General features: G+C 47.2%; 1 protein-coding gene across 15 annotated transcripts in view; it reads right to left on the reverse strand.

Moving 5' to 3' along the window:
• Positions 1-1355: 1355 nt before the first annotated feature.
• Cacna1c (calcium voltage-gated channel subunit alpha1 C) overlaps positions 1356-27122 on the reverse strand; it is a 614413-nt gene continuing 588646 nt past the window's right edge. For 9 of the 15 annotated variants that reach the window (XM_051203678.1, XM_051203673.1, XM_051203676.1 and 6 more), the window contains 9 exons: positions 26149-26314; positions 25487-25614; positions 24780-24876; positions 22728-22830; positions 18949-19050; positions 15898-16025; positions 15311-15445; positions 13650-14002; positions 10846-11009 (listed from right to left, as the gene is read on the reverse strand). In XM_051203678.1, coding sequence (XP_051059635.1) covers positions 10880-11009; positions 13650-14002; positions 15311-15445; positions 15898-16025; positions 18949-19050; positions 22728-22830; positions 24780-24876; positions 25487-25614; positions 26149-26314 — 1342 coding nt within the window. In that variant the 3' untranslated portion in view covers positions 10846-10879. Of the gene's footprint in view, positions 3212-4803; positions 5140-6946; positions 7051-8096; positions 8204-10831; positions 11010-13649; positions 14003-15310; positions 15446-15897; positions 16026-18948; positions 19051-22727; positions 22831-24779; positions 24877-25486; positions 25615-26148; positions 26315-27122 lie in introns of those variants that run through there. The other 6 variants (XM_051203667.1, XM_051203666.1, XM_051203679.1 and 3 more) reach the window with 5 other exon arrangements.

Below are 27122 nucleotides of genomic sequence, written 5' to 3' on the forward strand. Positions count from 1 at the left end.
AGTACATGGCCTATGCTCCTTCATGTCCCTTTGGTCCCCAGCTGCAGCCTAATTCTCCTGACATTCAGGAACTCTCAGGCTTGCAGAAGGCCTGATAATCATGTTCAAAACAGTCATTGGGAAAATTCCATGTTGGGTGGAGAGTAGACTGTCTGGCATAGATGTTCACTGGCTTTTCTATGCACTGTTCCCCTCTGTCCTGGTGACAGGCAGCATGTGTCAATCTTATTCAGGTGGTCATGAAGCTAAGCACGAAAAACCCACTGACCACTGAACCTCCTTTCCTTCTAGCAACCAAGGGTGGGGCCCATTGTCCCTGATGATGCCATTCTTGCAGGGTGCAGTGTATGAGTGAATGGCTACTCTGGTCTTCTTTGTCATAAAGGAGAAGGCAGCCTGTGGGTATGACTGGTGCTGGGGGGTTCAGGGAACCACACTGGGCAGAGGCCTGACAGGAGCTGTAGGAGCTTGGCCTGTAGCTTATGTCATTGGTCAGTAGACTCTGACAATGCAGATCAAAGCTTCCAAAGGAAACCAAGGCAGCACGAGTATGCAGAATATGCATGTCTGTATGTAGGAGCAATCAAAACACCACACTTCCCTAGTGGTCAGATGCATACAAGAGCCAGACAGCCAGTCAGAGGGCTCCCATCTCCAACATCACAATAGTCATATCCACACAGTCATAGAACTTTGTGCAAACAAGACAAAGGATGCCATCTACTCTATATATCTAGAAGCTGTTATGGGTACTGCGAAGGGTACATACACGCCGGGTTAATGGCACACAGACATCCAAGGAGAAAGCTGTTTCTAGACTCTGGCTACCCTGTGGACACTGGGCACTTCTCTTTGCATTTTCACGAAACAGCCCATGACAGCAGATTTGTCACCCTTGTCTGGGCTTTGGCTATCTGTGTTTGGGTAGGTCATGTGTCAAAGACGAATCTGTCCTACCACTGCCACAGTGTGATTGTCACCTCATCCTCTCAGTTGGGACCTGTGCTGTGGGAGTGTTTCGGAAAGCCAGCCACCTCCACAGGCGCATCCTGGACACGTATCCACAGAGAACGGCAGAAGGCAGCAAGTGAAAATCCGGGTGAAACATGTCCTGATCTTGCAAAGCAAGATGTAGCACTGACTATCTTACCGCCTGCTTTTGGAAAGATATTGAGGGAAATGGAAACAAAACACAGGATATGCAAAATGGTACCTCCCTTACCTGCCAGTGGAGAGCAGAGTGAGGGCTGACACCAGGGATACCTTTGTTCACTTTGCAAACGAAAGAAAACCATCTCCTCCCCAACCACACGTAGAAAAAGCACTTACGAGTTCAAAGGTAAAGCTTGTCACACTCCAAATACAAAATGATTTACTTTACATGCAGCAAAATATACAAGAAGTGAATTTTAAAACAAACTTAAGTCATTATATTTGCTTGGCACAATTGCAATTCAGTTTTTAAAAAAATATTTGAAAAATACTGAAACTGACCTGAATTCAAGTATAACAGTTTCTTCAACAGAAACATTATCAATGCAATAAAACATTACACAGAATATATCGAAGCAAAATGTCTTCTTGAGTTTTTCCCTTAAATTTTGTGTTTTTTTTTAAAATAGAATTTTAATGCTGACACAACTCACAATCGTATTTTAAAATGGATATTATTGCATTGCTTTTGCATATCTCGTGGGACAGGAAATGCAGTTACCGAGTCTCGTTTCAGAAGCAGAAGCAGAGACAGTGATTTGTTTTTGCTTTCGAACAGCCCCAGATTCAGAGCTCCCTGCAGTCAAACCGGAACGGGGATCTATGGACTTTTGTGCAGGGGTGGGAGTGGGGGGTGGATGGGGTGTGCACTCACCATGTGGGTGCACACACGCACAGACAACCCACTATGGACACACGTGTGATACACAGATACTCATACATCCTCTCTCTTGAACCTACCATACGTCCAGCTTAGAACGGAGCCCAGCTCAACCGCCCAGGCACGCAACACCTTAACTGCCTGTTACCTGCAGATTGTGACGCTCAACCCAACCAGAAAGAAAGAGGGGAAAAGGTGCTGTTACTTAAGGAAATTGTAACAGGTTACTGGGCATACACAGAACAGGTAAACCGTCCTGTGGTGACATTGAGCCTTCGCTCCATGGGTGGAAAAAGGTGTGGGGGAGAAAACCGCACCATTTAAAAAATACAATAAAACCAAATCCGACTTAAATAACGCAAACGTGGAAACAGTGAGTGAGGCTGCGCAACTGTAAACGCTCTTCTTCCTCCCTTCCCCGTGGGAAAGCACAGCAAATAAAAAATAAAGAAACCAAAACCCAGAAAACCGCAACATGCTAACAAGAACCACCAAACCATGAAATCAAGATTACTAGGCAGCAGCCCGCGCCCCTGGCCTGGCTAGCTGAGGGCGGATGGTGTGGTCTGCACTGGCTCTAGCCACCTGCACTTCAGCTCCTGCAGGGGAAGGGGGACCAGGCCTGCACTGCTGGGAACCTTGCAGCCACCTCCCCAGCCCCTACACGGGGCGCTGGCCTACTCCCGCCATACATCCCTGGATCCCTGCTCCATTGAGACGGCCAGGCTCAGACAGAACATGTGCAAATGACTGTTTATACAAGCAAGGGAAAAACACCCTTTTGCTTAGGGGGTGGGGTCCTTTGGGCGGTGCTGCCGCGGGAAGGTGCTGGAGCCCTGCACCACGGCCTTGGCCTTCTCCCCTGAAAAGCCGACTCCGCACACCGCCCAGCTCTGAGGCTTGTCCCGACAGCAGTGAATGAAGACGCTGTTCCGGTTACCTCCAGGTCACGAGAACAGTGAGGCACTTCTGAAACGAACCCATTAGGAACATTGAAACGAATAAAAAACACCCGCGTCTTGCCAGCCCTGTGGACTACAGGTTGCTGACGAAGGCCCTGCTGTCCGGGAGCGCCTCCTCGCTCCGGCCTCGCCCCAGGGCGTATGCGCAGCTCTCGTCCTCTGGGACCACAGCCCTGTCCAGCCCCGGGTCCCTGCAGTTCACAAAAGGTAGGAGGGTGCCGTTGGGGCTCTGCTGGGCGTCCCCACTGAGGATGTTGTCTGCAGCATTCTCCATCTCTTCTATTGTCATGTCACAGGCGTCAGCCAACTCCTGGGTGGTGACTTCGATGAACTTGGGATCTTGAGCAAACTGTCCCAGTCCTTCTGAAATCAAGACCTGAAAAGGCGGGGCAAGAAGACAGAAGAGGGGCGTGGTCACTGGCGTTCCAAGCTCCCTAAGGATGCAGTCCCAGGCTGCTGCGAAGCAGAGCATCTGTGTGTACACAACATGTGCATGTGGGTATGTGTGTACAGATGCGTGTGTGCATGCATGTGTGGATGTGTACCTAAGTGTGCATGTGCGTATGTCTGTATTTGTGTGCTAAGAGGGACACTCAGAGGAGAGTAGAGCTGGGACATGCACACATCAGAGGAGGGAGATTTAGGCTGGAGAGCTCAAACACTGTCCTGTCACCAAATGAGGAACTTGCAGAGGGGCTGTGGACTCTGCTCTGCTTTTCCGCAGGCAGATCGTAGTCTGCCTTTTCTTTTCTCCTCTCTGGCCCCCCAAGCCCTCTTTCATGTTGTTAACCACTGCCCCCACCCCTGGCCAGCTGTTCGACTCTCCAGGGCTCCTTGTGTAGGATGCATGCTCTGCTTTTGTTTGGGAGGGCTGCAGGTGACCACCATGTGTCCACCCTTCGGGCTGGCTGCTTTAGTGACTAGTTAGAAGGAAGATTACTAAGTCTCTGAGCCAAGGGGTACAATATGGCAGTCAGGGTGGTCTCTTTTTTCTCCCATGCCCCTGTTCCTTCCCCTCTTCCCGAGTCTCTCTCTCCTCACCGTGTCTGACCTTTCTACTCTACCCTGACTGTTCTGGCCACCTTACTTTTTCATCTGTTTGTCCTCGCCACCACAGTGGGAGCTCATGAGAGCTGAAACTCATTTTCCCAGAGGTCTCACTATTCCTATAGGGTCCGCACCTAGGAGTCTCCGAGATGTTTGAGATGAGTAAGGACAATCAAGTCAAGTGAAGAGTTAGTGTTTCCGAGTTGGAAGGACCAGATGATGGGACTGGACTCCACTCCCGGGTCCATCTGACCACAGGACAGATGCAGCCTCAGCTTGATGTGTCCAGTGATGGAGACTGACTCCCTTTCAAGCCTCTTTCCTGGGGAGAGCGTGTTGGCGAGGTCTCCCCCCCACCAGTTCTCCTAGGAGATGGTTTCTCAGGACCTTGCCACACTCACTGGGGTTTGTTTCAGTTTGTCAAAGGCCCCTAAAATGTGGTGTTAGGGTTGGAATCGATGCTCTTCAGGGACAGGGGACCCGTGACACTAAAATCTCTAAAGGAGGAACAAAAGCCAAGCAGAAAAAGTGCTACCTTACACTTGGCCACTCACACAATAGTCGCTGGGAGCCCTGAAAATGCCAGTTTCCTCTGGCAAGCTTCCAAAGCTCCGGGGAGCTGTTCTCCTGAGCAGTCAGAGTTGAGCACACTGAACCCTGGCCCTCCTTCTAGGAACAAGCCCAGCACGCAGCAGCGTGGGGGGCAGCAGGGCCTTTCTTAGGGTTCCCTGGCCTCTACCTGACTAAGGGCTTTCTCCCTGCCCATCACACTCAGTAGCCATCATCTTGTAGAGTCACTGTTGTGATTTTCTGCAGGCCATGCCTTCCTTCAGCAGCTCTCTAGGTGACACACTTGGGGAGGAGCCAGGCTTCCTCCTCTCTTGTTCCCTGGGGCCCCTCCCTCCCCAGGAGCCCACATACCGCTTCTACCAGGCTGCTGGCGCTGCCATGGAATTGTCTCCCTGGAGCTCCAGCCTGGCTGGGCACGGTGAGGGAGACGGGCCGGGCTCTCCGGGCCGTGCTGCTGCCCCCACTACAGGCAGTGGTCTCATCAGACCAGGAGCTGCAGTGGATGGATGGGAAGCTGCTGTTGAGTTTCTCGCTGGACTCTGCCCCCTCCAGCCGTAGGGTGGGGATGGGCTGTAGGGGCCTGCCCCGGCTGCCTGGAGTGACAGGAGGGGTGGGGCATGGCCTGGGGAACTTGGTAGGAGAATGGCTTCTCTGCAGGAGGGGGCTCAAACCTGCCACCGCCAAAGCCTGTGGACGTAAGAAAAGGAGTTACTAAGAGGGCTCGCTCAGCCCTCTGCCTTCTGAGTAACTTTGAAGCTAATGTTTTCCAGTGAGCTCTGTCTAGAATTCTCAAAGCCCAAACAAATCCTGTCTACCTCACTGAGACCTGGTGTAGGATTCAATAATATCCAGCAATATTTTAGTGAGCATTTCCTTCTGACACGAGGCATTTCCCTCTAGCCTCAGGACCTTACAACTGAGTGCAGTCCGGATCATCCACTGAGTAGATTGGCTCTGCCATCCATATTCTCTGGAGTCAGTCACTCCGGCTTTCCCATTAGGCAGAGAGGACAATGATGACGTGTTCTCCGCAGAGTCAGAATTCGCCAGTGCCCTCTCATGCACTGACCTATAGGCCAGTGTGAAGTCAAGGGAAATAAGGCTTTTGAGGTACAGTGTCTATCATAAAGTCCCAGACAAAACCAGTAGTCATTATTTTAACTTTTACAGTGAAATAGGCCCGCTCACAACACCCTGTCAATCTCAAGCTGGGCGCTCTGACTCCTGTTTAACACCAGACTGATTAACGATTCCCGTGTCTGCCTTCTCTATCGCCAAAGTTCCAGAGAGGGTAACCCTGCATTCCCACTGTCCGAGACTCTCTCGCACTGTCCACTGCTCAGATGTCATGTGTTTGTTGAAAAGAATGACACTGTGTTAGCAACAGTCACCTCTGGGAGACAAAGAACAGGTTGGAGGTGGCAAAGGGACTCAAAGAGAAACCTCATTTTCCACAGATGGGCACAAAGACAGATGGACAAAACCAACTTGGAGAAAGCTTTTTAAATAGAACATATAGTGTCCCTACATCCTGCTTTTCTTCCTTCTCCCCAGCTTCTGGGTGCCTGGAAATCTAAGGGAAGCGTAAAACTATGTTCATTATGTTGGAAAGTTCATGACAATAATCCTTATTTAGACAGTGCTTTGACATCAGTTTATAACACACATTTGTGCGCATGTGCCCACGCATATAAACATATGCACACATGCTGACTACATGCTGACATACATATATACACATGCACACACACACACTCACTCACATTGAAAGCACATGTCCTAAGGGAGTTTGGAATTACAAAGGTAAACTGGGGAGCTGAGGTTTAGATCCCCATTTGCTGCAGGCAGTGATTGGCGGTAGCCTGAAGTTTCTACTTGCTCTACACTACCAAGAGTGAGTGTGACACTGGTGTTTTCACTTCTCAGCTCTGCCATGCTAGGATAGATTTGCTCTAACTGGTCTCCCAGGCCCTGTCTCCTTGGGGACCATTCCCTACTCTTCCCCCCTCCAACCCCGCCTATCCTTACTAGTCTCAAACTTTCCATCCCCTTGCCTTAGCCTCTTGAATGCTGTGATTGGAAGCATGACCACCATGTCTAGCATTCCCTACTCTTAACCATGCTGCCATCATTTCTGCACTGCAGTGGGCAGACAGCTGCCGAGTGCAGTTCTCAGGTCCCATAAACCCTAGGCCTGACTACATCTGATTCAGAGAGTATAGCATAAGGCAGTGTGTTTGGGAGGGATATCTGCCAGCTGTAAGGAGAAAGCTGGAGAGCCCTGAAGCTTCCAGGTAGAATCACAAAAGGAACTCTCACTGGGATGTCATGTAGACCAGCCTTTCAGTGTCACTGTGGTATCTGCAGAGCAGAGGATGGCCCTACCCAGGGGGGCTGATGTGCAGCTGTGTGAAGAGGGAAGACAGAAGGGTTTCTGGGATCTGCTGTCTTCCTAGAGAGGTATGGCTTGTGGCCTGTGCACAGGTGTTAATACCTGATGATGAACCAGATGCAAGGGCAAGGCTGTCTTCTGAGAGATGTCTCCCCCCTGATCCTTTTGTCTCTTCAGACATTCCAGGTGGAAGGAGGCCCTTCGACCTGCGAAGCAAGCGAAGGACTAGAATCAGGACATAGGTGATGGCGCTGGCCCGTGATGGCTCTGATGCATTTTAGATCACATCTACCTAGGGCCGTGTATTAAAGGCTTAGTCCCCAGTTTGGTACCTCTGAGAGGTTGGTTTAATATCTAAAAAAAGCAAAGCCTCAGGGGAGGTTTCTGCCTTTGGCGATGTGTCTTTGAAGGAGATCATGGGACACTGGTCTCTTTTCCTCCTTTATATTCATGGCCTGGAGGCAAAGGGCACATTTCCCATCATGATGCCACAGGCCCCAAAGTGATGAGCTGAGCTTCCAAAACTGCGAGCCCAAATCCATCTTTCTTGTTTTTAAGCTGATCATCTCGGGTGTTTTATTACAGTGACAGAAAGTTAACTGAAAGAGGCTTATTCTCAGGTGAGGTACGAGGGTTGGTGCTACCGGTCCCAAGCTCATTTTATGCCTCAGCTTATCTCTTAGGCATCTGAGTAGCCAATGTCTAAGTCCCATTCCAACAAACTCTGTCCTTGGAGAGCTATCTTGTGGAATAATCTTTTTGTACACTGTGAAGATGTGTCTTTGCCAAGGTCCTTCTGATTGGTTTAATAAAGAGCAGAATGGCCAATAGCTAGGCAGGAAGAAGTTAGGAGGGACTTCTGGGCAGAGAGAGGAGTTGAATCTAGAAGTCAGGGAGATCCCAGAGTAGATGGAGAGAGAGAACAGGGCATTCAGGAGGAGAGGTAAAAGCTATGAGCCACATGGCAGCATGTAGATGAACAGAAATGGGTTAACTTACGCTATAAGAGCTAGTTAGAAACAAGCTTAAGCTGAAGCCAAACTTTCATAATTAAGAAGTCTTTGTGTCATGATTTGGAGGCTGATGGCCCAAGAAAGCCTGCTACATTATCTTGTCACTCTGCATGTCTACAAGCCCATCTCTAGAGGCTGCTTAGGTGAGGCTCAAGTTTCTCAGTTGTCCCTTGGTGCCTGATAATTGCCATCTTGGAGGTTTATACTCTCTATGTCTCCAGAGCAACATGTGAGTTTACCTAGAGAGGCGGAACGAAGGAAGCCCCTCTTCGGAGACTGCTGGATCTCTCTCCTATCCTCCTCTGGAGATGGCAGTTGCCGGTTTTCATCATCCTGATAGGAGAGTCTGGAACAGAGAACACTTGGCGCTTGTTCCTGAAGGCTGAGAGGCACCACCCACCAGGACAGCTGCTATTCCCAGAAACCAGTTTCTGTTTTCCTTACTAAAGGAAATGCCCATCTGTGTGCCTATACTATAGGTATGGGGAACGGGAAAGCAGGGTGTGCTAAGAAACCTGGGTCTGCTCTCAGGCAGTGTAGTTGTTTCATAGGCTTGCTTGTTGGGGGTCCCGGCTCTTGATACATATCCTGTACAGGGCCCTAGTAGTTGATTTTTGTTTTTTTTTTGTTTTTGTTTTTGTTTTGTTTTTTTTCAGGTGGGCAGAGGATTGGAATTCAAGGCCTCATGCATGCTAGATAAGTACTGTAACATTATCTTATCCCTGAGCCTTGCATTTCTGATTTCAGTCAGTGGAGGCGCTCTTGAGTACAGAGAAAGTTGGAAGAAGAATTCTAGGCCCCCAAACATTCTCTTAGAAGTACCTTAGATGCCTGCCTGTCTTTACCTAGTAGGTCTATGCTGTTCACTATGGTCATTCTCAATGCTCCCGCAATATCTCCATCCCTCCAATTCTTCCCTGCCCGACTATCCCTTCACTATCAAAAGCACGTAAGTAAGCCACTGCCTGTAGCAATCCTGCAACCAAACAGTCAGCAGACGCAGGACAGTGGCAGCAATTAATGCAGTGGTTCTCAGCCTTCCTAATGCTGAAATTCTTTAATACAGTTTTTCACATTGGTTGTGGTGACCCCAACCATAAAATTATCTTCATTGCCACTTCAAAAGTGTAATTTTGCTACTGTTATGAATCATAATGTAAATATCTATGTTTTCCAATGGTCTTAGGTGAATCCCAAAGGGGCCGTGACCCACGCACGGGTTGAAAACAACCTCCTAGGGCCTCTAGTTGAGGACTTCTAAACTTTTTGATGGTGACTAACAATGAAAAATATATTATACATATCCCCAGTATCATAGACATACTTAGCCACTTTTGCATGCACCACTCTCTGATTATTTCTATACTACTTTAGTTGGGATTATTTTTTTTCATTGACAGCTGGCTATTACCCACTGAAGTAACTTCATGACCCTCCACTGATCAGTCTTCAGTTTGAGAAGCACAGTTGTATTCCAATCCTCAGTGATGTAGATCAGATTTCAGACTGTTACTACTAAAACCCTTGTTAAGTCTGCCTTTTCATTTTCTTGCAGCACTGAGGACGGAACACAGGTCTGTGAGCATGCCATGAAATCACCCTACCACTGAACTATGCTTGAAGCCTATTCCTCTGACTCTACCCCTGCAACCGATCATGGTGATTCTAGGAATGTATATGTACGGGAAGTTTGGGACATGGGAATCTCATGTTCTTACTCTGCCAAGCCTTGTTTCCATCCCCAACTAAATAACTCTTCCCTAGTACATCGTCTTCTTGCTCTGTTGACTCCTTACTTGCGGACTTGGCTTCTGCTTGACCTGGTACACAACTCCAGATATGATGCTGTTGGGTTTGTTCTGTATGTCTGTCTGTTCCCCATGGCATTGGTACCACTCCGTGGGTAGTTGCTTAGAAAGGTCCACATTGTCTCCCTCTTTTGCGATCGCTTCCTAACTACTTATCAAAATCTCCTGGATTCAAAGCTGGATCTTTTTGGAGTTAGGCAAGTATTTAGTAAGTACCAGAATCTCTCCATCTGGGCCTTTAACTTTAAGGGCCAGAGAAGCTGGTGCACAGCAAAGCACTTTCTGGAACGTGAAGGGTGTCTGCAGCAGATAAATATCTTACAAGGAGCCTAGAGACCCATATACTTAAACACAATTTGCTTTTGCAGTAATTTTCTGTTGTCTTCTGTTGTTGTGTTTTATTTATTTACATCAATTATTATTAACTGACCTGCATATTTATGAGGCATGGTGTGACCATTTCACATATGTAGATAATGTGAAATGACTAAGTCTGGGCAGTTAATGCCCATTTCCTTAGACAGTCAAGTTTGCTGACTGATGTGTAATAGCACAGTTTGTCAGGTGCACTGGGATAGTTCAACAGGTATGGACAGTATGTAATAAACGCCTCCATCTTTATACATTACATTGTGTCAGCATTTCTGCTGATATATTCATAAAATATATGCTGATCCAATTCTTAAGAGTACTGGTCCTAGCCAGGTGGTGGCAGCATATGCCTTTAATACCAGCATTTGGGAGGCAGAAGCAAGGAGATCTCTCTGAGTTCTAGGACAGCCAGGGCTACACAGAGAAACCCTGTCTCGAAAGAACCAAAACCCAACCCAACCCAAACCAAACCAAAAAGCATTGGTCCTTCTCACCAGATGGACATTATAGCCACCCAGAGATCTAGATGGAAGCTAAATATTCCTAAGAGGACTTAACTAGCATCCCAAGGCATACCAACTGTGCCTCTTCAGGGCAGACTTAAAAGAAGCTGTCCCATACACGTTCATTTAAGCATAGTCTATGTATACTGACTCACACTAAGAAATACACCCATGACTTGATCACAGTCTCATAGTTTAAAAGGTTTCCTGGAAGTGTTCTGCAGTGAGGCAAGCCAAGTCACACAGGGAGTCCTGGGCAGGTGCTACTGATATGCCATTGTCTGGTCCAGAGGAGGGGTCCCTCCCTTTCCTACACTTAGGGTCGCCTGGGCAGGAGGCTTACATATCTGTGGAGAGCAGGCTGGGCTCACTGCAGTACTCAGCGTCCTCACTCATCCTCACACTGCAGGTCTCTTCTGGAAACATCTCTTGACTCACCGAGGCCCCCTGGCTCCCTCGGGAGTGACACCTGCAGCATCCAGAGTGGAGAAAGGTATTACCATCTTCCAGCCCTCCTGCCTCTTCCTCAGCAAGGAAGATGACACTGGGCATGTGTAGAGACACAGTCCCACAACTTCTGATGGAGTCACAGAGCCATAGATGCCACAAGTTGAGTCAGGGCTCTGTGTGGGAGACTCAAAGAGGTCTGAATTCTGTCCCCAAATCACTTACTCTTTGGCCCAAGACCTTTCTCTCACCCCATGCTTCAGTTTTCTCCTCTCCAACACTAGAGTAACACATTCCCTGCCTAACGCAGAGGCTTAGTCAGTAAAGTAATAGCCACACAGCATGAGGACCGGCATGCAATCCCTAGTACCCATGCAGAGAAGCTGGCACAACTAGCTGATCTGGCGAGCTCCAAGTTCAATGAGATCTTGTGTCAGTGGAGAGCAATCGAGGAACACACCTGATGTCAGTCTCTGGCCTCTAAACATGCACACATGAGTGCACACACACCCCACAATCCTGAACATGCGCAAAGACTAAAGTGGAGAAGATGCAGTTTTGAAGCAAGCCCTGGATTGTGCAATCAATACAGGGCACCACAGGCCAGCTGTGGATAGCTGAACCTTTAAGTGGCTGTTTGAAACACCTGACAAGTTCCTGGAATCATGTTCCATATGCCTGTGTTCTGACCCTGGAGTGAAGGCGAAGGGAAGAAACTTCACATGGGAGTGATTGTTCTAAGCAGGCAGAACAAGCTGGAGTCTGTGCTGTGCCTGGGTACTTCCCGAGCTAAAGAACCCGCCACGCCTGGATGTGCCCTGAGTAGGATGCTGCCCCTCCTGGGATAGGGCCTCCTGCCCCTTTGGTGTCATTTCTTCTCTCCCTCTTTCTATGTGTGGCTCAGTATTTCTCTGCAGCTCTGCTCTTATGGGCCCAGCATGCCAGTGCCCTAGGCCTACAGGAACCCATTACTGTTGTTTTACTACATGGCTATGCAGTCAAAATGCCTTCTCAGTATTTATATTTGTACCATAGGTTAGTGCTCTGATCTGCCTTGGTCAGAGATGCTTCTTTTAGCTGTGAGCAGCAGGGACTCACATGTCCAAGTGCTGAGAATACTTTAGTGTTGAGAGCTTAGTCCTAAACAAGATATCTGCACCACTCCCTCCAAGGCTCAAGGAGTATTTGGAGAGAGGGGGCCGGGAGCTGGAGGGTTCCACTGTTTGCTGCCTTCTCACAAAGACCGGGTCTATCAACATGGCTTCACAGAGTGGGCAGGGCTCAGGAGGCTCCAACCCTCCATGAGGAGCTGTTGGCTCCGGGAGAATGGGGCTCATCTTCAGCGTGTAACCTTCTACCCATTTTTATCCAAGCAACCCTAATTAAACTCAGTGGGCCATATCAAAAAGAAAGGCATGATAGTAAGAAGGAGACAAGCAGGAGCGGAAGGAGATGAGAGGTGATGGGGTGTGAATATGATGAAAATACACTATATATGTGTATGAAACTGTCAAAGAAAAAAAAGACTAAATGAAACCAAAGTTTAAAAAAGGAAGTGAGAGGTTTTCACAAGGCATAGGAGGAGGGGAGAGCGAGCACTAAGACTGAATCCTCAGAGGTGGTGGGACAGATATAGTGTTACAGAAAAGCCTGGGGCTATCGAACAAGCTTGGGACAACTGTCTCATCTTAATAATCTCCTAGGTGGAACCAGCTGTCAGAGCAGCACACACACCCTGTGTGAAGATCTGAGTTCAAGGCTTGGCCAGCACTGCTGTTGGTTGGGTGGTTAAAGCAGTTTGTGTCCCAGAGTATATAGTAGGGAGGATGGATACCATGGCAACAGCCATTCGAATGCACGGTCCATACAGACTTGTAAGTAGCCACCTGGAAATGGGATTGTGTGAAAGCCACTGAGCAGGTATGTTGCTCCGTGGATAGCAGATCAGGACCCTTGGGATTCAGAAGGGACGCCAGGAATTCTTGATTACATTCTAGGCCAGAGGGCAAGAAAAAGGGCAATCACACCAAGAACCAGCTAGAGGAGCAAGATGCAGAGGTGTTCTCTCCCACCCGGTCTCAGTAGCCTGCAGCTGACGAAGCAGCTAAGAGGGACCTGCTGCAGCCCAGGACAACCTAGAGCAGTTATAGCGTCCACCACACCTGTACTTTATAGTGCTGTGTCCTACAGCACCGGCAATGGGGGAAAGGGGAAGCCAGGCACAGGAGACATGGTCAAGCCCCCAGGACCATTCTGCACTACTGCTACAGAGGTAGGCACACTGCCAATCTCAGCTGAATGAAAAGCCAGGCTTAGGGCCTCGGGCAAGGGCAAGGGCTGGTTTTGTTGTACTGGCCCAATCCGTACATCTTGGAGGGCCACAGGTTAACATGCTGAGGAGAGATGAGAGGGGGGAGGACTGTCAGAGGCATGGCGTCTCAGAAGACATCTGGGAAACAGTAATGTTCTCACTGACATTGCCATGTGTGAGCAGGAGCAGATGGGTGTGGCAAGCCGACTCCAACCTCGAGCTCAGGGCAGCAGCCTCCACTGGGGACTGGAGGCCGGCCACACAGCAGCTGAGGGGTCTAAGTCTGTCTTTCCTGGTGCTATCTGGCTAGGGTGTGTGAGCCCTCATGCCCAGGCTTACCGTCCTGCTTACCTCTTAGAGCTGAGCCTCCATGCTGCCTCCTGTACCCGGATAGCAGGGGACAAGGGAGGCCCATGGCCCTCCACAGTGCTGACTGTGCTAGAGTACCCAGCGGGATGGGGGAAGCGGCCCAGGGCAGTGTTGTTGGCATTGTTGATGTTGGCATTGGAGCCTGTGGATGAGTAGCTGCTGGGGGTGAAGGTGGAGTCCACTAGCTTCTCATGGGATGGAGACTCGGTGTCACCTTGGTTGTTTCCCGTCTTGTTGATATGCAGTGGGCGCTGGGTAGTGAAGGTCTGAGGAAAGTTGCTCCTGCTGTCACTTTGATAGTAGCTGACATGATTGCCAAACAGGCCTCCAGCCCTCTGTAGACAAGACAGAAGGGGTAGGTAGAGAAGACTTCTCTGCATCCCCTCTCCTCCTTCCTGCATCTCCCTCTCTCACCTTGTATGGCCGTGGTTAAACACAGACCACGGGAAGCCACCTTGCCTTCCAGAGAGTCACACACTCTGGGTACATGGTAGAGACAGGGACGTACCAGATGCTCAAGGTTCTACAACTCCCCTACATACAGTGCTAGGACAGGAATTCCCTCATGGGCCTGGGCAGGCAGGAGGTTGCTGGTTTAGAAGCCTCCCTGGAAGTTTGTTCCAAAGGCAGCACCAGAGACTGAGGTTGGGTTTCAAGGACAAGTTCAAGATGGCTGTCCTTCTCAGAAAGCAGCTGTTTAGCTTGGTGGAGCTTGCTGTGAGTGTTGAGGGGTGAGAAGAAGGAAGGGCAGATGCACACCAGATTGCTTTAGTGGAAATACAACTGGCTCATGGAGCTGCAAACTGTACTGGCCCAATTGAAACGAAATGAAAAATGAAGAGTCTACTATATTGATTATATCATTGCTTCCTTTCCTGTAGAGATTCTTTGAGATCTGAAGTCAGGGACAAGTATTCGTCTCCAATATTCTTTCTTTGTCCCAGAGCTAGGGGTGGGAGGATTAGTGGTTAGGGGTTGGGGAAGCAGTGGTTTGCAATGTTAGTCTACTTTGATATCTGAAGGTCCTTAGGAGCCAGACCTGGGGACTGGGAGTGGCAGGAAGTAGAAAGGAGGAAGTCAGATGGGAAACTACTAGCTTATGGCACAGCAGGCTGTGATTTTTCTCACTGCCTTAATATTACTCCAGGAAAGGAGGAGGAGGCCTAGAGGGTACCACTGTGACTTGGACATCATGTGTTCCATCTTAACAATCCCTGCTAGTCTAGCTGCCACATAAGAACCCACACTGAATGTGGCCACTTAGCCTGATTTTCTTCTCCAAGAAAAGCCAGAAGTTTGTATTTTTAATTAGATATGCCAGGTATTCAAATAGTGGTGAATGAAACAGGTTTTCAGATTGGACGAAGGCCGGGAGTTCCTACCTCACACCTTCTGATGAAAACTTCGAGAAAATTTCTTTACAGAAATAGGCTCCCCTGTTCTCTGAGAGCTGGCCATATTTTGTTTTGAGCTGTTGTGTCCTAGGAGGATGGCATGGCACAGAGTTGGCTTGGAAAGAGGACAGGAATGAGGACTGCTGACTAGGAAGAATGTGTCACTCCTCAGAGAGATCAGGCAAACACCAAATTAGTGCACCATTGCTTCAAACTGAACTTCATGAAGACACTAGTCACGGCACTTACCCTGAAGATGTCGTCTTCAGAGGCAGCAGACACAGCCTCCTTCATAGCCTTGTCCAACTCCTCCTCAGCAGTAAGATCTCCAGAGATGGCCCGTCGGATCTCAGGCCCAATATCATGCAGCGTGCGTAAGCCAGCCTGCAACCCAGAAGGACTCATGAAGATCCTGGTCCTTTCTACTCATCTTTAGTCAACCAGTTGCTCCTTCCCAAGTCCCTGCCTCTTGGCTTCCCTGGAAACCCTCCCACCCCACCCACCCTAGAGTAGAAGAACCTACTCATATATCTAGGAGGAATGAAGGCATATTACAGGACCACCAAAAATCTGCTGTCTTAGGAGCAGAGGTGCTAATAGGACTGGGGGCTGAGAAAGCTGGCAGGATGGTTGAAGGAAGTATATGGGCAAGAATGGAAGAGGGGAAGAACACACTGCCTTTTCATAGCCACCTTCAGGAAGGTTTAAAGTGCTCACAAGTTTCCTTGGGATGGGACTGGGCCTCTAAGTAGCTAGCGAGACTTGGACCCTGGCTAGGGTGAGGAAGAAGTGACCAGGACCTGAGTATGGATGGATACTTCCCTTCAGCCCCTCACCTGCAGGGACAGTGCATTCCTCTGTGAAGGTTTTCCCACCAGCCCCTGCTCTTTTCGCTTCTTGAATTTTCGGAAGTACTCTTGGATCAGGAAGGTGGCATAGAACTTGCCTACTGTGACCTCGTCATCTAAGGCACAAAGAGAGAGAGAGAGAGAGAGAGAGAGAGAGAGAGAGAGAGAGGAGAGGAGACAAGGATGAGCAATTCCACCAGAACTCCTGGATTTTTTTCAGCACCTAACACTTCTTTAACATACTAGCTTTAATTGTTTAATACAAAAGAAAACATGTAAAAAGGCTGCTTAAAAAGTCATCATATCCCTGTCTGCTTACTTTCTTGAGTTCTTTTCCAGAAATAAGGAAGCATGTTCTTGTTCTCCTGTTTTCAAATTTATTCTTCACTGATATGTTACATCACAACCTCAGTTCCCCCCCCCCTTTCCTCTCAGTCCCCATCCCTCACTTGCTCTCTCTCCTAGATTCACTCCTTCTCCAGTTCCTTTCAGAAATGGGCAGACCTCCCAGGGATATCATCTGAATACAGCATAACAATTTACAATAAGACTAGATACAGCCTCTCATATTAAGGCTGAATGAGGCAACTCAGTAGGAGGAAAAGAGGCCAAGAGCAGGCCAAAGAGTCAGAGACAGCCCTGATCCAACTGTTAGGAGTCCAACAAGAAAACCAAGCTACACAATCATAACATATATGTAGAGGACCTAACTCAGACCCATACAGGCTCCCTGATTGTGACTTCGGTCTCTGAGCCCCTATGAGCCCCACTTAGTTGATTTTGTAGGTTGTGTTCTTGTGGTGTCCTTGACCCCTTTGGCTCCTATAATCCTTCCTTGTCATTTATTTTTTAACTGAGACAAGATATCCCTATCTTACCCAGGTGGCCTCCTGTAGTAATATATTATTTATGATTTATTAAAGCTTGCCCGAGGATTCAGAAAAGCAAAGTAAGCCTCAAGCTATAAAGATCAGGCAGTGATACACACTTTAATACCAACATCCAGAAGCTAGAAGTTGGTGGTACACACCTTTAATCTTAAAACTAAGGATTAAGAGGTGGATGGATCTCTGAGTTCAAAGCCACCCAGATCTGCACAAGATTCAATGAGTCTAAAAGATAAGCATAGCTCACATCTTTAATCCCAGCACTAGAGAGGTATAAAAGACAGGAACAAGTACTCAGTAGGAGGCATTCATTCTCCAGGCATGCTGAGGAGAGGTTACAGTCTGAGGCTGTGTGAGAGCTTGTAGAGACAGGATCAGCCCATTCAGCCTGAGGTAGAGGTAAGAAGCTAGTGGCAGCTGCTTTGCTTTTCTGATATTCAGCTTGAAGTTTGTACCCCAATACCAGTCTCAGTCTCAGGGATCAAGTGATAGTCCCTCCTGAGTAGCTGGGACCAGAAGCATACAATGACGTGTATGCCTGGTTGACTTTCCCTCTGCCCCCACATACAGAAAATCTAGGATATTATCAAGGTTAATTCCAACTCCCCCCCCCCCACTCTCCTGCATGGACATTACTAAGTCTTGTTTGATTCCACTTGTCATCCAATGATCAGTCTCTTAATTGTCAATATAGTTCTAGTTGGGTGAGAGGGGCTAGTGGCAGGGGGCCTTCTTTAAGGTTGGTGATTTCCCTTCCAGTCAGCTAGACTGGCTTAGACCAAGTATCCTTGCTGGGCTGGACACATAAGACCACACATGACATAGTCTTGATTTTAGGAGTGAGCCAAATGGTAGCAAAGCTGTACGTCCTCAGGGGGAGTGTTTCATGCCAAGCTAGTGGTCCCTTTGTCTTGTCCCCTTTTTGGTGTGAGAAGGACAGATGGTTGAGCTGGACCTCAGGACCTGAAATGGTTTTCCCAATCCTCACTGTTCTTTCAGTGTAGCCAGCTCTATAGAAGCTTTGGGCTTACCATAAGGAAGGTCATTTCAACATGAAGGGAAAACCCTGGAGATCCCTGATGAGGAAAATTGAGAATGAACTTGGAGCCCTACGTTGTCAGGCCTGAGTTGGATGCCTGAGTCTACACAGTACTCACTGGGAAATCTACATAGTTGGGAACATCATTGCCTAGAGTGAACTTCATAGAGATGCTGTGGGCATTAGATAAAATGAAGAAACAAAGCATTAGGTGGCACATGGTAACTCCCAGCATGCCTTGCTTTGCCTAATGGAAGTCTCAAACTGGAAGTCTCACCTCTTAAGGATGTTTCTGGAATGTGTGGGCTCAATTAACATGTTAATAAAATATAATGACAAATGAAAAGTGTTGACAGTATTTAACGCTATCTTGTTTACTTTCAATAGTTAGTCTAAGTGTTTGCATGTGAGGATTCCATCAGTTATTACGGCTTTTTGTAAGGGTGTACTGCACATTTTAAACTGAATGCATTTGCTTTTAACATACCTCATTTTAAAGCATTCTACTAGTGCTGTGGAAATTACAAGTGTGGGCAGGTTATCTATGATTCTGATTTGGGATTATCGTAGGTTAGGAAGGAAGTACGTGCTATGAAACTGGGCTTGTGGTTTGGCAGGCATGAGAAATGTTACTCTAGAAAAAAAAAAAAGAGCTTAAAAAGACATGGTGAATCTCAGGCAACGTTCCTTCCAGGGCTCTATAGCAACTGACTTTAGAGCAGTCAGCACAGTGGCTTATGGGTAAATCTAGACCCATATATTGTAGGGCTCCCACAAAAGTTCTGCCAAACACTAAGCACAGAAGGGCTTGCTTGTTCCCATGTGAGAACGTGGGATTACAGCAGGCTTCTAACAGGATAGTTTGCAGCCAAGCTTGTGCAGGACAAGTAGGACCTCTGATCCCACCAAAGGGGCCAGAGAAAGAAGGATCAGACATGGTGGACTCAAGCATGGAAGTCTCATGGGGAAGGATCACTCATGGTGGACCCAAACATGGACGTCTCGAGGGCTGTGTCTGCACTGCCAATGATGGCACAGCTAAAGGATAGGAAGGTGGAGAAACCCTACTGGCTGGGCCAGTAACCCTGGTCTGGGAATGCAGGGAACACTCACCACCTGCAGGGGGCACCACCTGGTCCAACAGCTTCATGCTGGTCCTCTTCCAGATTTTCTTGATGATGGCCCGCAGCTCCTCATTGGCTTGTTCTAAGTTCCCTGATAGAAGGAAATGCAGACTGAAAACATCCCCCATGTGCTGGGAAGTCCCAAGGCATCACATCTGGTTCCCCTGCTGTTCTGATCCCCCATCTTCCTATTTTCTAGTTTCTTTCACTTTCCCCTTCCCTTTCTCTTTACTTTCCTTGTGACTGTCCTCTCTTGCCCTGTCCAATACCATTCTCCTTCCTTTCCTACTCCATTGCAAAGTCCTCCCACCCCCAAGCCACACCCCCTTCTGGTTATAGCTGAAGAGCATGACGGTGCCTCCAGACATTCAAATCTTAGCTCTGATACTGGTCGTTATGCAAGGCAGCACAGAGGCTGATCCTGATACAGGTATTTCACAATGACTCTGTGGTGTTTGAAAGAACATGGCCCCCAAAGGGAATGGCCTTGTTGGGAGGTGTGGCCTTGTTGGAGGAAGTGTGTCACTGTGGGGGCGGGCTTTGAGGTCTTTTTCTCATGCTTCACTCAGTGTGACAGTCAGTTGACTTCCTGTTGCCTGCAAGATGTAACACTCTCAGCTTCCGTCCACACCTGCCTGCACGCTGCCATGCTCCCCTTCATAATCATAACACATGGAACCTCTGAGACTATAAGCAAGCTACCCTCAACTAACGTCTTTCCTTTATAAGAGTTGCTGTGGTCATGGTGTCTCTTCACGGCAACAGAAAACCCTAACTAAAACAACCTCCTTGTGCTGCTGCAGGAAATGGAGATGTTTTGAGGGAAGGGCAATCCACTCCTGCACATATACACAACATAGGGGCACATTTGTGTCCAAAGGATCTCTGCTGAGTACCCCAGGGAAGGAAGTGGAGAAATCGAAGAGTGGAGGCAGAAACCCGAAGGCCTATGCTGTGGTAGTTTGGACTTCATTAGATGCACACTGCCTGAGACACTGTCTCATGCTGGTGGAGAATCAAAGCTAACAAGCAATTGTAAGAGGGATGTCCTAGATAGGATTAGAGGATCCTCCCAAGGATGCCTGCCCTTGCTACCATTGTGCATCCTATGGAATGAGAATGTGATACGTGGTATTCCTGTGATTAGGTTAAGTCACACAGCACCTATTACCAAAGGGAAATGATGCCCATGACCTACTCACAGAATTCATATATATATATATATATATATATATATATATATATATATATATAACACTATACTTTGTTCATTGTATATTTACTAAAAAGGTGATGGGAGATGTCATTCTGTAAATGCTTCTCTTATTGGTTAATGAATAAAGCCCTGCTGGCCTATAGGAAAGCCAGATAAGTGGGACTAGGAGATGTGGAGGATTCTGGGAAATGTAGTAAAGAGGAGTCAAGTTGTAGGATGTGAGAGAAGAGGTCTGGACCCTCTTTCTGCTAAGACAAGATCACATGGAAACACTTATATTGATAGAAATGGGTTAATATTTAAGACAGAGCTAGCCAATAAGAAGCTCTAGCCATTGGCCAGCAGCTTTATAACTAATAGAGTCTCTGTGTGTTATTTTGGGACTGACGTGGCTATGGGACCAGGCTGGGGGGGGAAGTGCACGTAACAAAATGGCGTCTACAACGTGGATACTAAGAACTTCCACTTAAAACTTAACAAAAGCTTAAAAAAAGGCTTTTTAAAAACAAAAGAACAGGGACAAGCACGGCTTCTTGGTAGCAGCATTTTTCTCAGGAGGGCTCTGTTTTGCTAGAGACAAGCAGAGACTCCCACAGCTTCTTTAAGGCATACGTGGCAAAAACCTGCACAGCTCTTTTGACAGGCCTTGCTAACAATTCAATGTTGTGTACGAGCAGCTGGCAGTAGTCGTGACCCCATCTCCAAGCCAGCAGCATAGACCAAGGCAGAAAGCGAAGCTCTCAGTGCTGGCGGTAAACATACCCCCACCATACTGGAAAAAAAGTGGCTAAAACAGCTGCCACTTTAACTTTAACAATGTTATTGTTTATCAGATAAAAGACTTGTGGCTACAAAAAAAAAAAGGTACAGATATATAGTAAAGACAGATTCAGATAAAGTAAAACCTTAAAAGTTTTTACAGTGTGTTTAAAAGTATACATAGGCATGGGAGAGAAAATAAAGAGGATATTTGGTTTAAAAAAAAAGTTACTGGGAAGTGCTGGAGCACGCTTTTAATCCCAGCACTCAGTAGGCAGAGACAAGCAAATCTCAGTGATTTCAGAGCAAACCTGGTATACAGAGTGAATTCCAGGACAGGCAAAAGTTACACAGAGAAACCCTGTCTCAAAAACAAAACAAACAAACAAAAACCAAGCAAACAGAAGTAAAAGAAAGAGTAATAAAAAAGCCACCTAATGATGGAAAATACACAGAGAGTCTGGATACTGTATGCTATTGTGTTGTCTTTGAATTGCTCAATTGCTAAGAAGGAACAGCAACTGCTAAAATACACTTGATTATTAATGCTGCTAAATTAATTCAATTTATATATTTAAAAATGCTCTGACTTCAAAATTGAAGTCTAAGGACAGGTTACTGAGGAAAAAAAATTCTATTTTTGTTTCCACAGAAAATGAAAAGCTGTGGATTCCTTCCAGACTAACATGGTTTGATCAAGCAAGACTCCTCAGAACAGTCTTCCAGGTGATCCAACATTCAAAACAGCTGGGACAAGGCAGCCTTGCAGACTAAAGCTAGGATTTCTGAGTCTTCTTAGGATTCCCCACCTAGCAGGGAACAGTTTGGAAAGAATGATGCCCAAATTCCCAAATATTGTTTATAAATGTTTGTTTTCATTTAAACGGGTTTGGTTATAAATGGCTAATGATCACACCAATCCCTTTTAAAGGTAAAAAGGGGATTATGGTATAGAAATGAATACTTTGTTTTGGAAAGGATTTTCATTTATTGATACAAATTTAAGGCCAATTTTGTGACCTTTATTTACCATAGTCACTGCTTGTCACTGTCACCATTCCTACATAGATCCTTTAAATTTCAAAAGAGAACTGAATGTTTGGGAGACATGCCTGTCTCTAATACAAGTCCATCAATATGGGGCTTGATCCTGATCTGCATAGCAACCACCTCTTCCATGCTTTGCACTAAACCTTCAGTCCTCAGGAGGTTACCAGGGTTTGGCGGAAAAGAAAGGTTCAAAATAAATAAGTTATGGCAAGGGGGCCATTCAGGAACCAGAGACAATATAAGCACGATGCACCTCTTGGAGAATCAGAGTGCAGGCTGTTGGTGTTACTCTGCACTGATGCTGTGTAGGCAGGAACATCTTTCTGATGGGGATGCTAGACTTTCCTAAACACCCTACTATCAGTGGTACTGATGGGGGTGTTCTTCTGTATATATGTTTCTCTCATTAGTTGATTAATAAAACACCGTGACCAACAGAGGCAGGGAGAGAAGTGGGACTAGGAGATGAAGAGAATTCTGGGAAACATAGACAGAAGCAGTCACCATGTAACAGGTCCAGACCCTTCTCCGGTAAGCCAAGACCACATGGAAATACACAGATTAATAGAAATGGGTTAATAATTAAGACAGAACTAGCCAGTAAGAAGTCCAAGCCTTTAGCCAACAGTTTTATAATTATGTAAGTCTTGTGTGTTTATTTGGGGCTCTCAAGGGCAGCAGGACCTTGCTGGGCCCGAAAACTCATGCTTACAGTGGTACCAGAGGCCCACGAGAGCCATTACCTTCTGTTTTGATCCTCAGGGCTGTCCTGACTAGGGCAAACAGGGTGGCATTGAACATGACTGTCCCATCGCTGTTCAGAGGCATGTTCATGGACACTAGACGCTGGAGGGAAAAAGAGGCTAAATCAGTGACAAGGACAAGCAGTTCTTAAAGGCTCTGCACAATCATTGCGATGGGGAGGTTGGGAGGCCCCTGGAAACTTGGATGGGTGCTGTTGGGAGTGGGAGGGGTATGCATGTGGTCACCACAGTGTCTCCAAAGCTTTTCCAGGGAGGAACTAGGCTTTATGGTAAGTACTTTTGAGCCTCCACATTCCTTAGCTCCCTGCTGCCACAGAGCACTCTTTCCTGCTCTGTGCTCAGGCCTACAGATAGTTATGCTATCTACTAGCAGCAAGAACAGCCACCTGCTTGCCAGACAGAATTATCCAACTCCAAAGAAAAGGAATATGAGATGGCTCTGGGGGGACAGAGAACCCTTTATCTTCACATAGACTCATTTATCTTTACTTCAGTCCTGGTACCAAAATCACTCACCCAAACAGGATTTTGTTGCTCTCTACTCCCAAAAAATGCTTCCCTAGCCTCCTCCTCCCTCAGGAAGCCAGCGGCACACACAGGGGTCATCAGGAGAAAGAACGATATGATGTCCACCATGGATGGCACTGATGTCTTCCCTCAGATCATATGGGGTCTTCCTGTGATATTTTGCCAGGGGTTGTATTTTTCCCCGGGTGAATGCATCATTTTGAATCTCTTAGACACCAACTTAGAAAGCTTCAGTCCCTGTTCTTGGCCCTAACAGGCACATGTGAAGGTCATGACCTGTACACTCCAGTCCCTCTGGGCTGTTTGATCGTATATTTGATTGGTACTTCTTACAGCTTTAATCCTAAATGTCACCCAAAGGCCATGCCATAAAAGCTCAGTTCCCAGGCTCAGTACTCTTGGGAAGCGGTGGACCCTTCAGGAGGTGGGGCCCAGTGGAAAGAAAGTACAGGAAAGCATGCCCTTGAGGAGGGTATTAGGCTCTTGGTCTGTCTTTTCCCCTCCCTGCTTCTGAGGTGAAGAGGCCCTGAGGTGAGCCTCTTCCTCAACTGTAATGTTCCAAAGCTGTCACAGACCCAAAGCACAGCCCCAGTGATTACAGACCGAAGCCTCCAAAAGTGTGAGCCAAAAGAAACCTTTTTACGGGTTAAGAAATTCAGGTACTTGTCACAGCCCAGAAAGCAGAATGATAGACAGCTCCTGTTTCTCATATTTTTAGGACCCTTGGAAATCTCCTCAAGTTCTTTTTGGATTAAAGTAGAGGTGCTGATGAGGGAAATCAGACTACCACAGGGCATAAGTAAAGGTTCCATGCTTCCTACACTCTGTTTTCCATGAATGCGTTATCCAAGGAGCTCAGCTGTTGTGTTTCTTCCTCTGTGCGGCTGGGCTCTCTGCCACTGCTTTCCCCAGCCCATTCTGAGCTCACCAGAGCTCTCACCGGAAACACAGGATGAGGAGAATGGAGGCAGGATAGTGACCAAGTGAGGGACTGCTCCTCAGCAGTCACTGGGCTGCGTGGCAGGACCTGCAGTAGGTTTACTGGTCCCTAACCCTCAAGGTCAGTGAGTAGCTGTGTTTATCAGAGCCCCAAGTGTTTGTCCCAGCCAGTTTTGGATCATAGATTGGCTCAGGGCTTTCATAAAAATGGCAGGTTCTTGTCTATGTAAAGTTTGTATTTTGTGATGGGACATCACTTGTGGCCTCTCTAATGGTTTCTAACCCACTACTTTAGGTGAGGAGAGTCACTGACACCTGGGCCATGCAGCCTGATGGGCCGTATAAATCCTTTATTCAGATGGGATACCTGCTTCCCTCACTGCGATGGTTGTTCTTTTAGTCTTGGGACTTTAGATCTGGAAGGTCCTTAAAACAGAATCTGGCTCACATTTGTTTCTTTAAATACCTAAAATATCCTTGTTCCCTTAATAATCACAAAGGCAAACAGGTATTTAGCCTCTCCATATTTGTCTTTTCCCCTCAGGAACCCAGGTCATTTCTTACTTTGCAGGCCACACGGTGAGGACACAACTTCCCAAAACCCAAGGGGGGCTGAATTCGACGGAGGAGGGTCACCACATCCAAGTGTTTTATCCGTCCCCTAGAGAAGGAAGCAGAGAAGGAAAGGCAGTCAGAAGGCCAGGCCTCACCTACTGGGGTGGGGCCAGATGCAGGGGCATTCCCTGCAGGGCTACGTGAAGTCCCCAAGCAGTGCAGAGACACATGATAGAACTTCAAACCCAGGGTACATGTTACAGTTTTCATCACAGAAGCTTGTTAGGGCTGCGCTTCAGGGAGAAGGCATGCTAGTAGTGCAGTTACATCCCAGTATGTATGTGTTGCTCAATCAGTGAACCATTTGGCCAGAAGGCATTTAGGCCAGTTAACAGTTATGGGTAAATGAAAGTTTCCATAAACCTGAGGTCAAGATGGAGCTGAAGTCTACCTAACCCCAAATGACCCAATGCAAGTGTTGCTAGTTTCATCTGATCCTAGAGTCTTTTATTTCTCCATCCAACTGACATGTTCCCCAGCTTTGTGAATGGTACCTCGCCTCCTCTTGCTGGCCCTTGACCCTTCATCCTGGTCTGATACATTTCTGGGTTTTCAGTTAGTACACCCAATATTGACCTCTCTTGGATCTCTTCTACAGGTCGGTCACTCAACCCCCTCTCAGGTTGGTGGGTCGAAGTTTCCCTCTAGGAACTTACTTGGCTTCAGGGTCATACTCGGCCCAGATCCTTTTGAATTCATCCAGATGATGGGGACCAAGGATAGACCAATCCCTTGTCAGGTAGTCAAAGTTGTCCATGATAACAGCTACGAAGAGGTTGATGATCTACAGGGAACAGTTGGTGCACTAAGGGACTTGCCAAGACTTACACATTTGCTGCCTAAGCCCACTTCACCAGCCAGTGCCCAGGCAAGTCAGAAACCAAGGTTTCTAAGGATCCAAAATATGCTAGAATTTAGGATGCCAACTGCTACAATTTGGGTCTCTTGGACAGGAACTCAACACTATTCCCCTGAGCATCATGAGGGATGAATTCTACTCTAGACAGATGAGCTTTCTTCATACCAAGTTACCAGGGACAGAGAGGGGCTTTGTCTGGTCACCTTTCCCTCACTCCTGAGCAAGGTATTTGAGACATACAAGTTCATGCAGAACTTCTAGCAACCACAAGAGCTGTGAATGGACAAGATTGAGTCTGGATGATTCACGCTGGGCCAAGGCTTCTGGCCCTTCTCAGGGGTGAGATATCTCTACTAATTCAGTCTTCCCAAGACAGCTCATTTGCTGGGATTGCCCTGCCCCCATGCTGCCCCCAAACTGGCCGCTCTCTCTGTGCTGTCGAATCCCACCTCAGCTTACCAGGAAGGCACAGAGCATATAGAAGCTGATGAAGTAGAAAACAGCAAAGCTGCTGCCACAGGGTGTCTCCCCTTCTGTGCTGTTGCTGGGCTCAGACTCTGGGGCACACTTCTTGCCTGGCATACAGGCCAGCATGATATCCTGCCAGGCTTCCCCAGTGGCACACCTGGACAAGAGAGGTGACAGTCCAATGTTAGCTGGCCACTCACCCATGCAGGCAAGACCCCCTCAGCCTCACCTTCCAGGAGGGACTGCTGAAAGGAATTGAGCATTCCAGGTTCACTGGGCATTGATTGTGTTCATTAAATATGGAAATATAAAGCATTGCTTTGAATGTTTTAAAACTCAAGACACACAGAGGCTTCTGAAGACTTGTTCTTTTATCTGTGAAGATTTTAGATGCAGTCCATGTAGACATATTGTAGCTGTAGTTTGTTTTCACTGCTACACAAGAGCATCCTCCATGAGTACATTAAAATCCCATTCTTGCTATGGGAGTGGGTTTTTCAGAATGACTGTTTTTTGCTGTCACAGTTACCACTGTAGTTAAGTGTGCAGGTCCGTGTCTTGGGTGTCTGCTTAGGAATGGAACTACCAAGTCTTCATTTTTACCAGGTAGCACTTGTCTGGTTTAGACTAGGGTCATCAGTGTCATTGCAGACACATCAGCTCTTGGTGTTGGTAAATTTTAATCCTCAGATGATGGTGTGGAATAATATTTCCCTGCAATTTAAATTTCGTTTTCTAGACCAGCCTGGGCTACATGAGGTCCTATCTTGAAAAGAAATAAAATAAACATCTTTTTTTAAAAAATGGTTTTGAAATGATTAGTAGGTTTTGAGTTTTACTTGTGTCTCCTCTTGATTGCATGATCAGGCATTGCTCCTTTGACTCATGGGCTATGTACCTTTTTGTTTAGTTAAAAAATCCTTGGTATTTTCACATTAATTCCTAGGTTAGCTACATTCACTACA

The sequence above is a fragment of the Phodopus roborovskii genome, unplaced genomic scaffold, assembly GCF_943737965.1.
Source record: "Phodopus roborovskii unplaced genomic scaffold, PHOROB, whole genome shotgun sequence".
Lineage (NCBI taxonomy): Eukaryota > Metazoa > Chordata > Mammalia > Rodentia > Cricetidae > Phodopus > Phodopus roborovskii.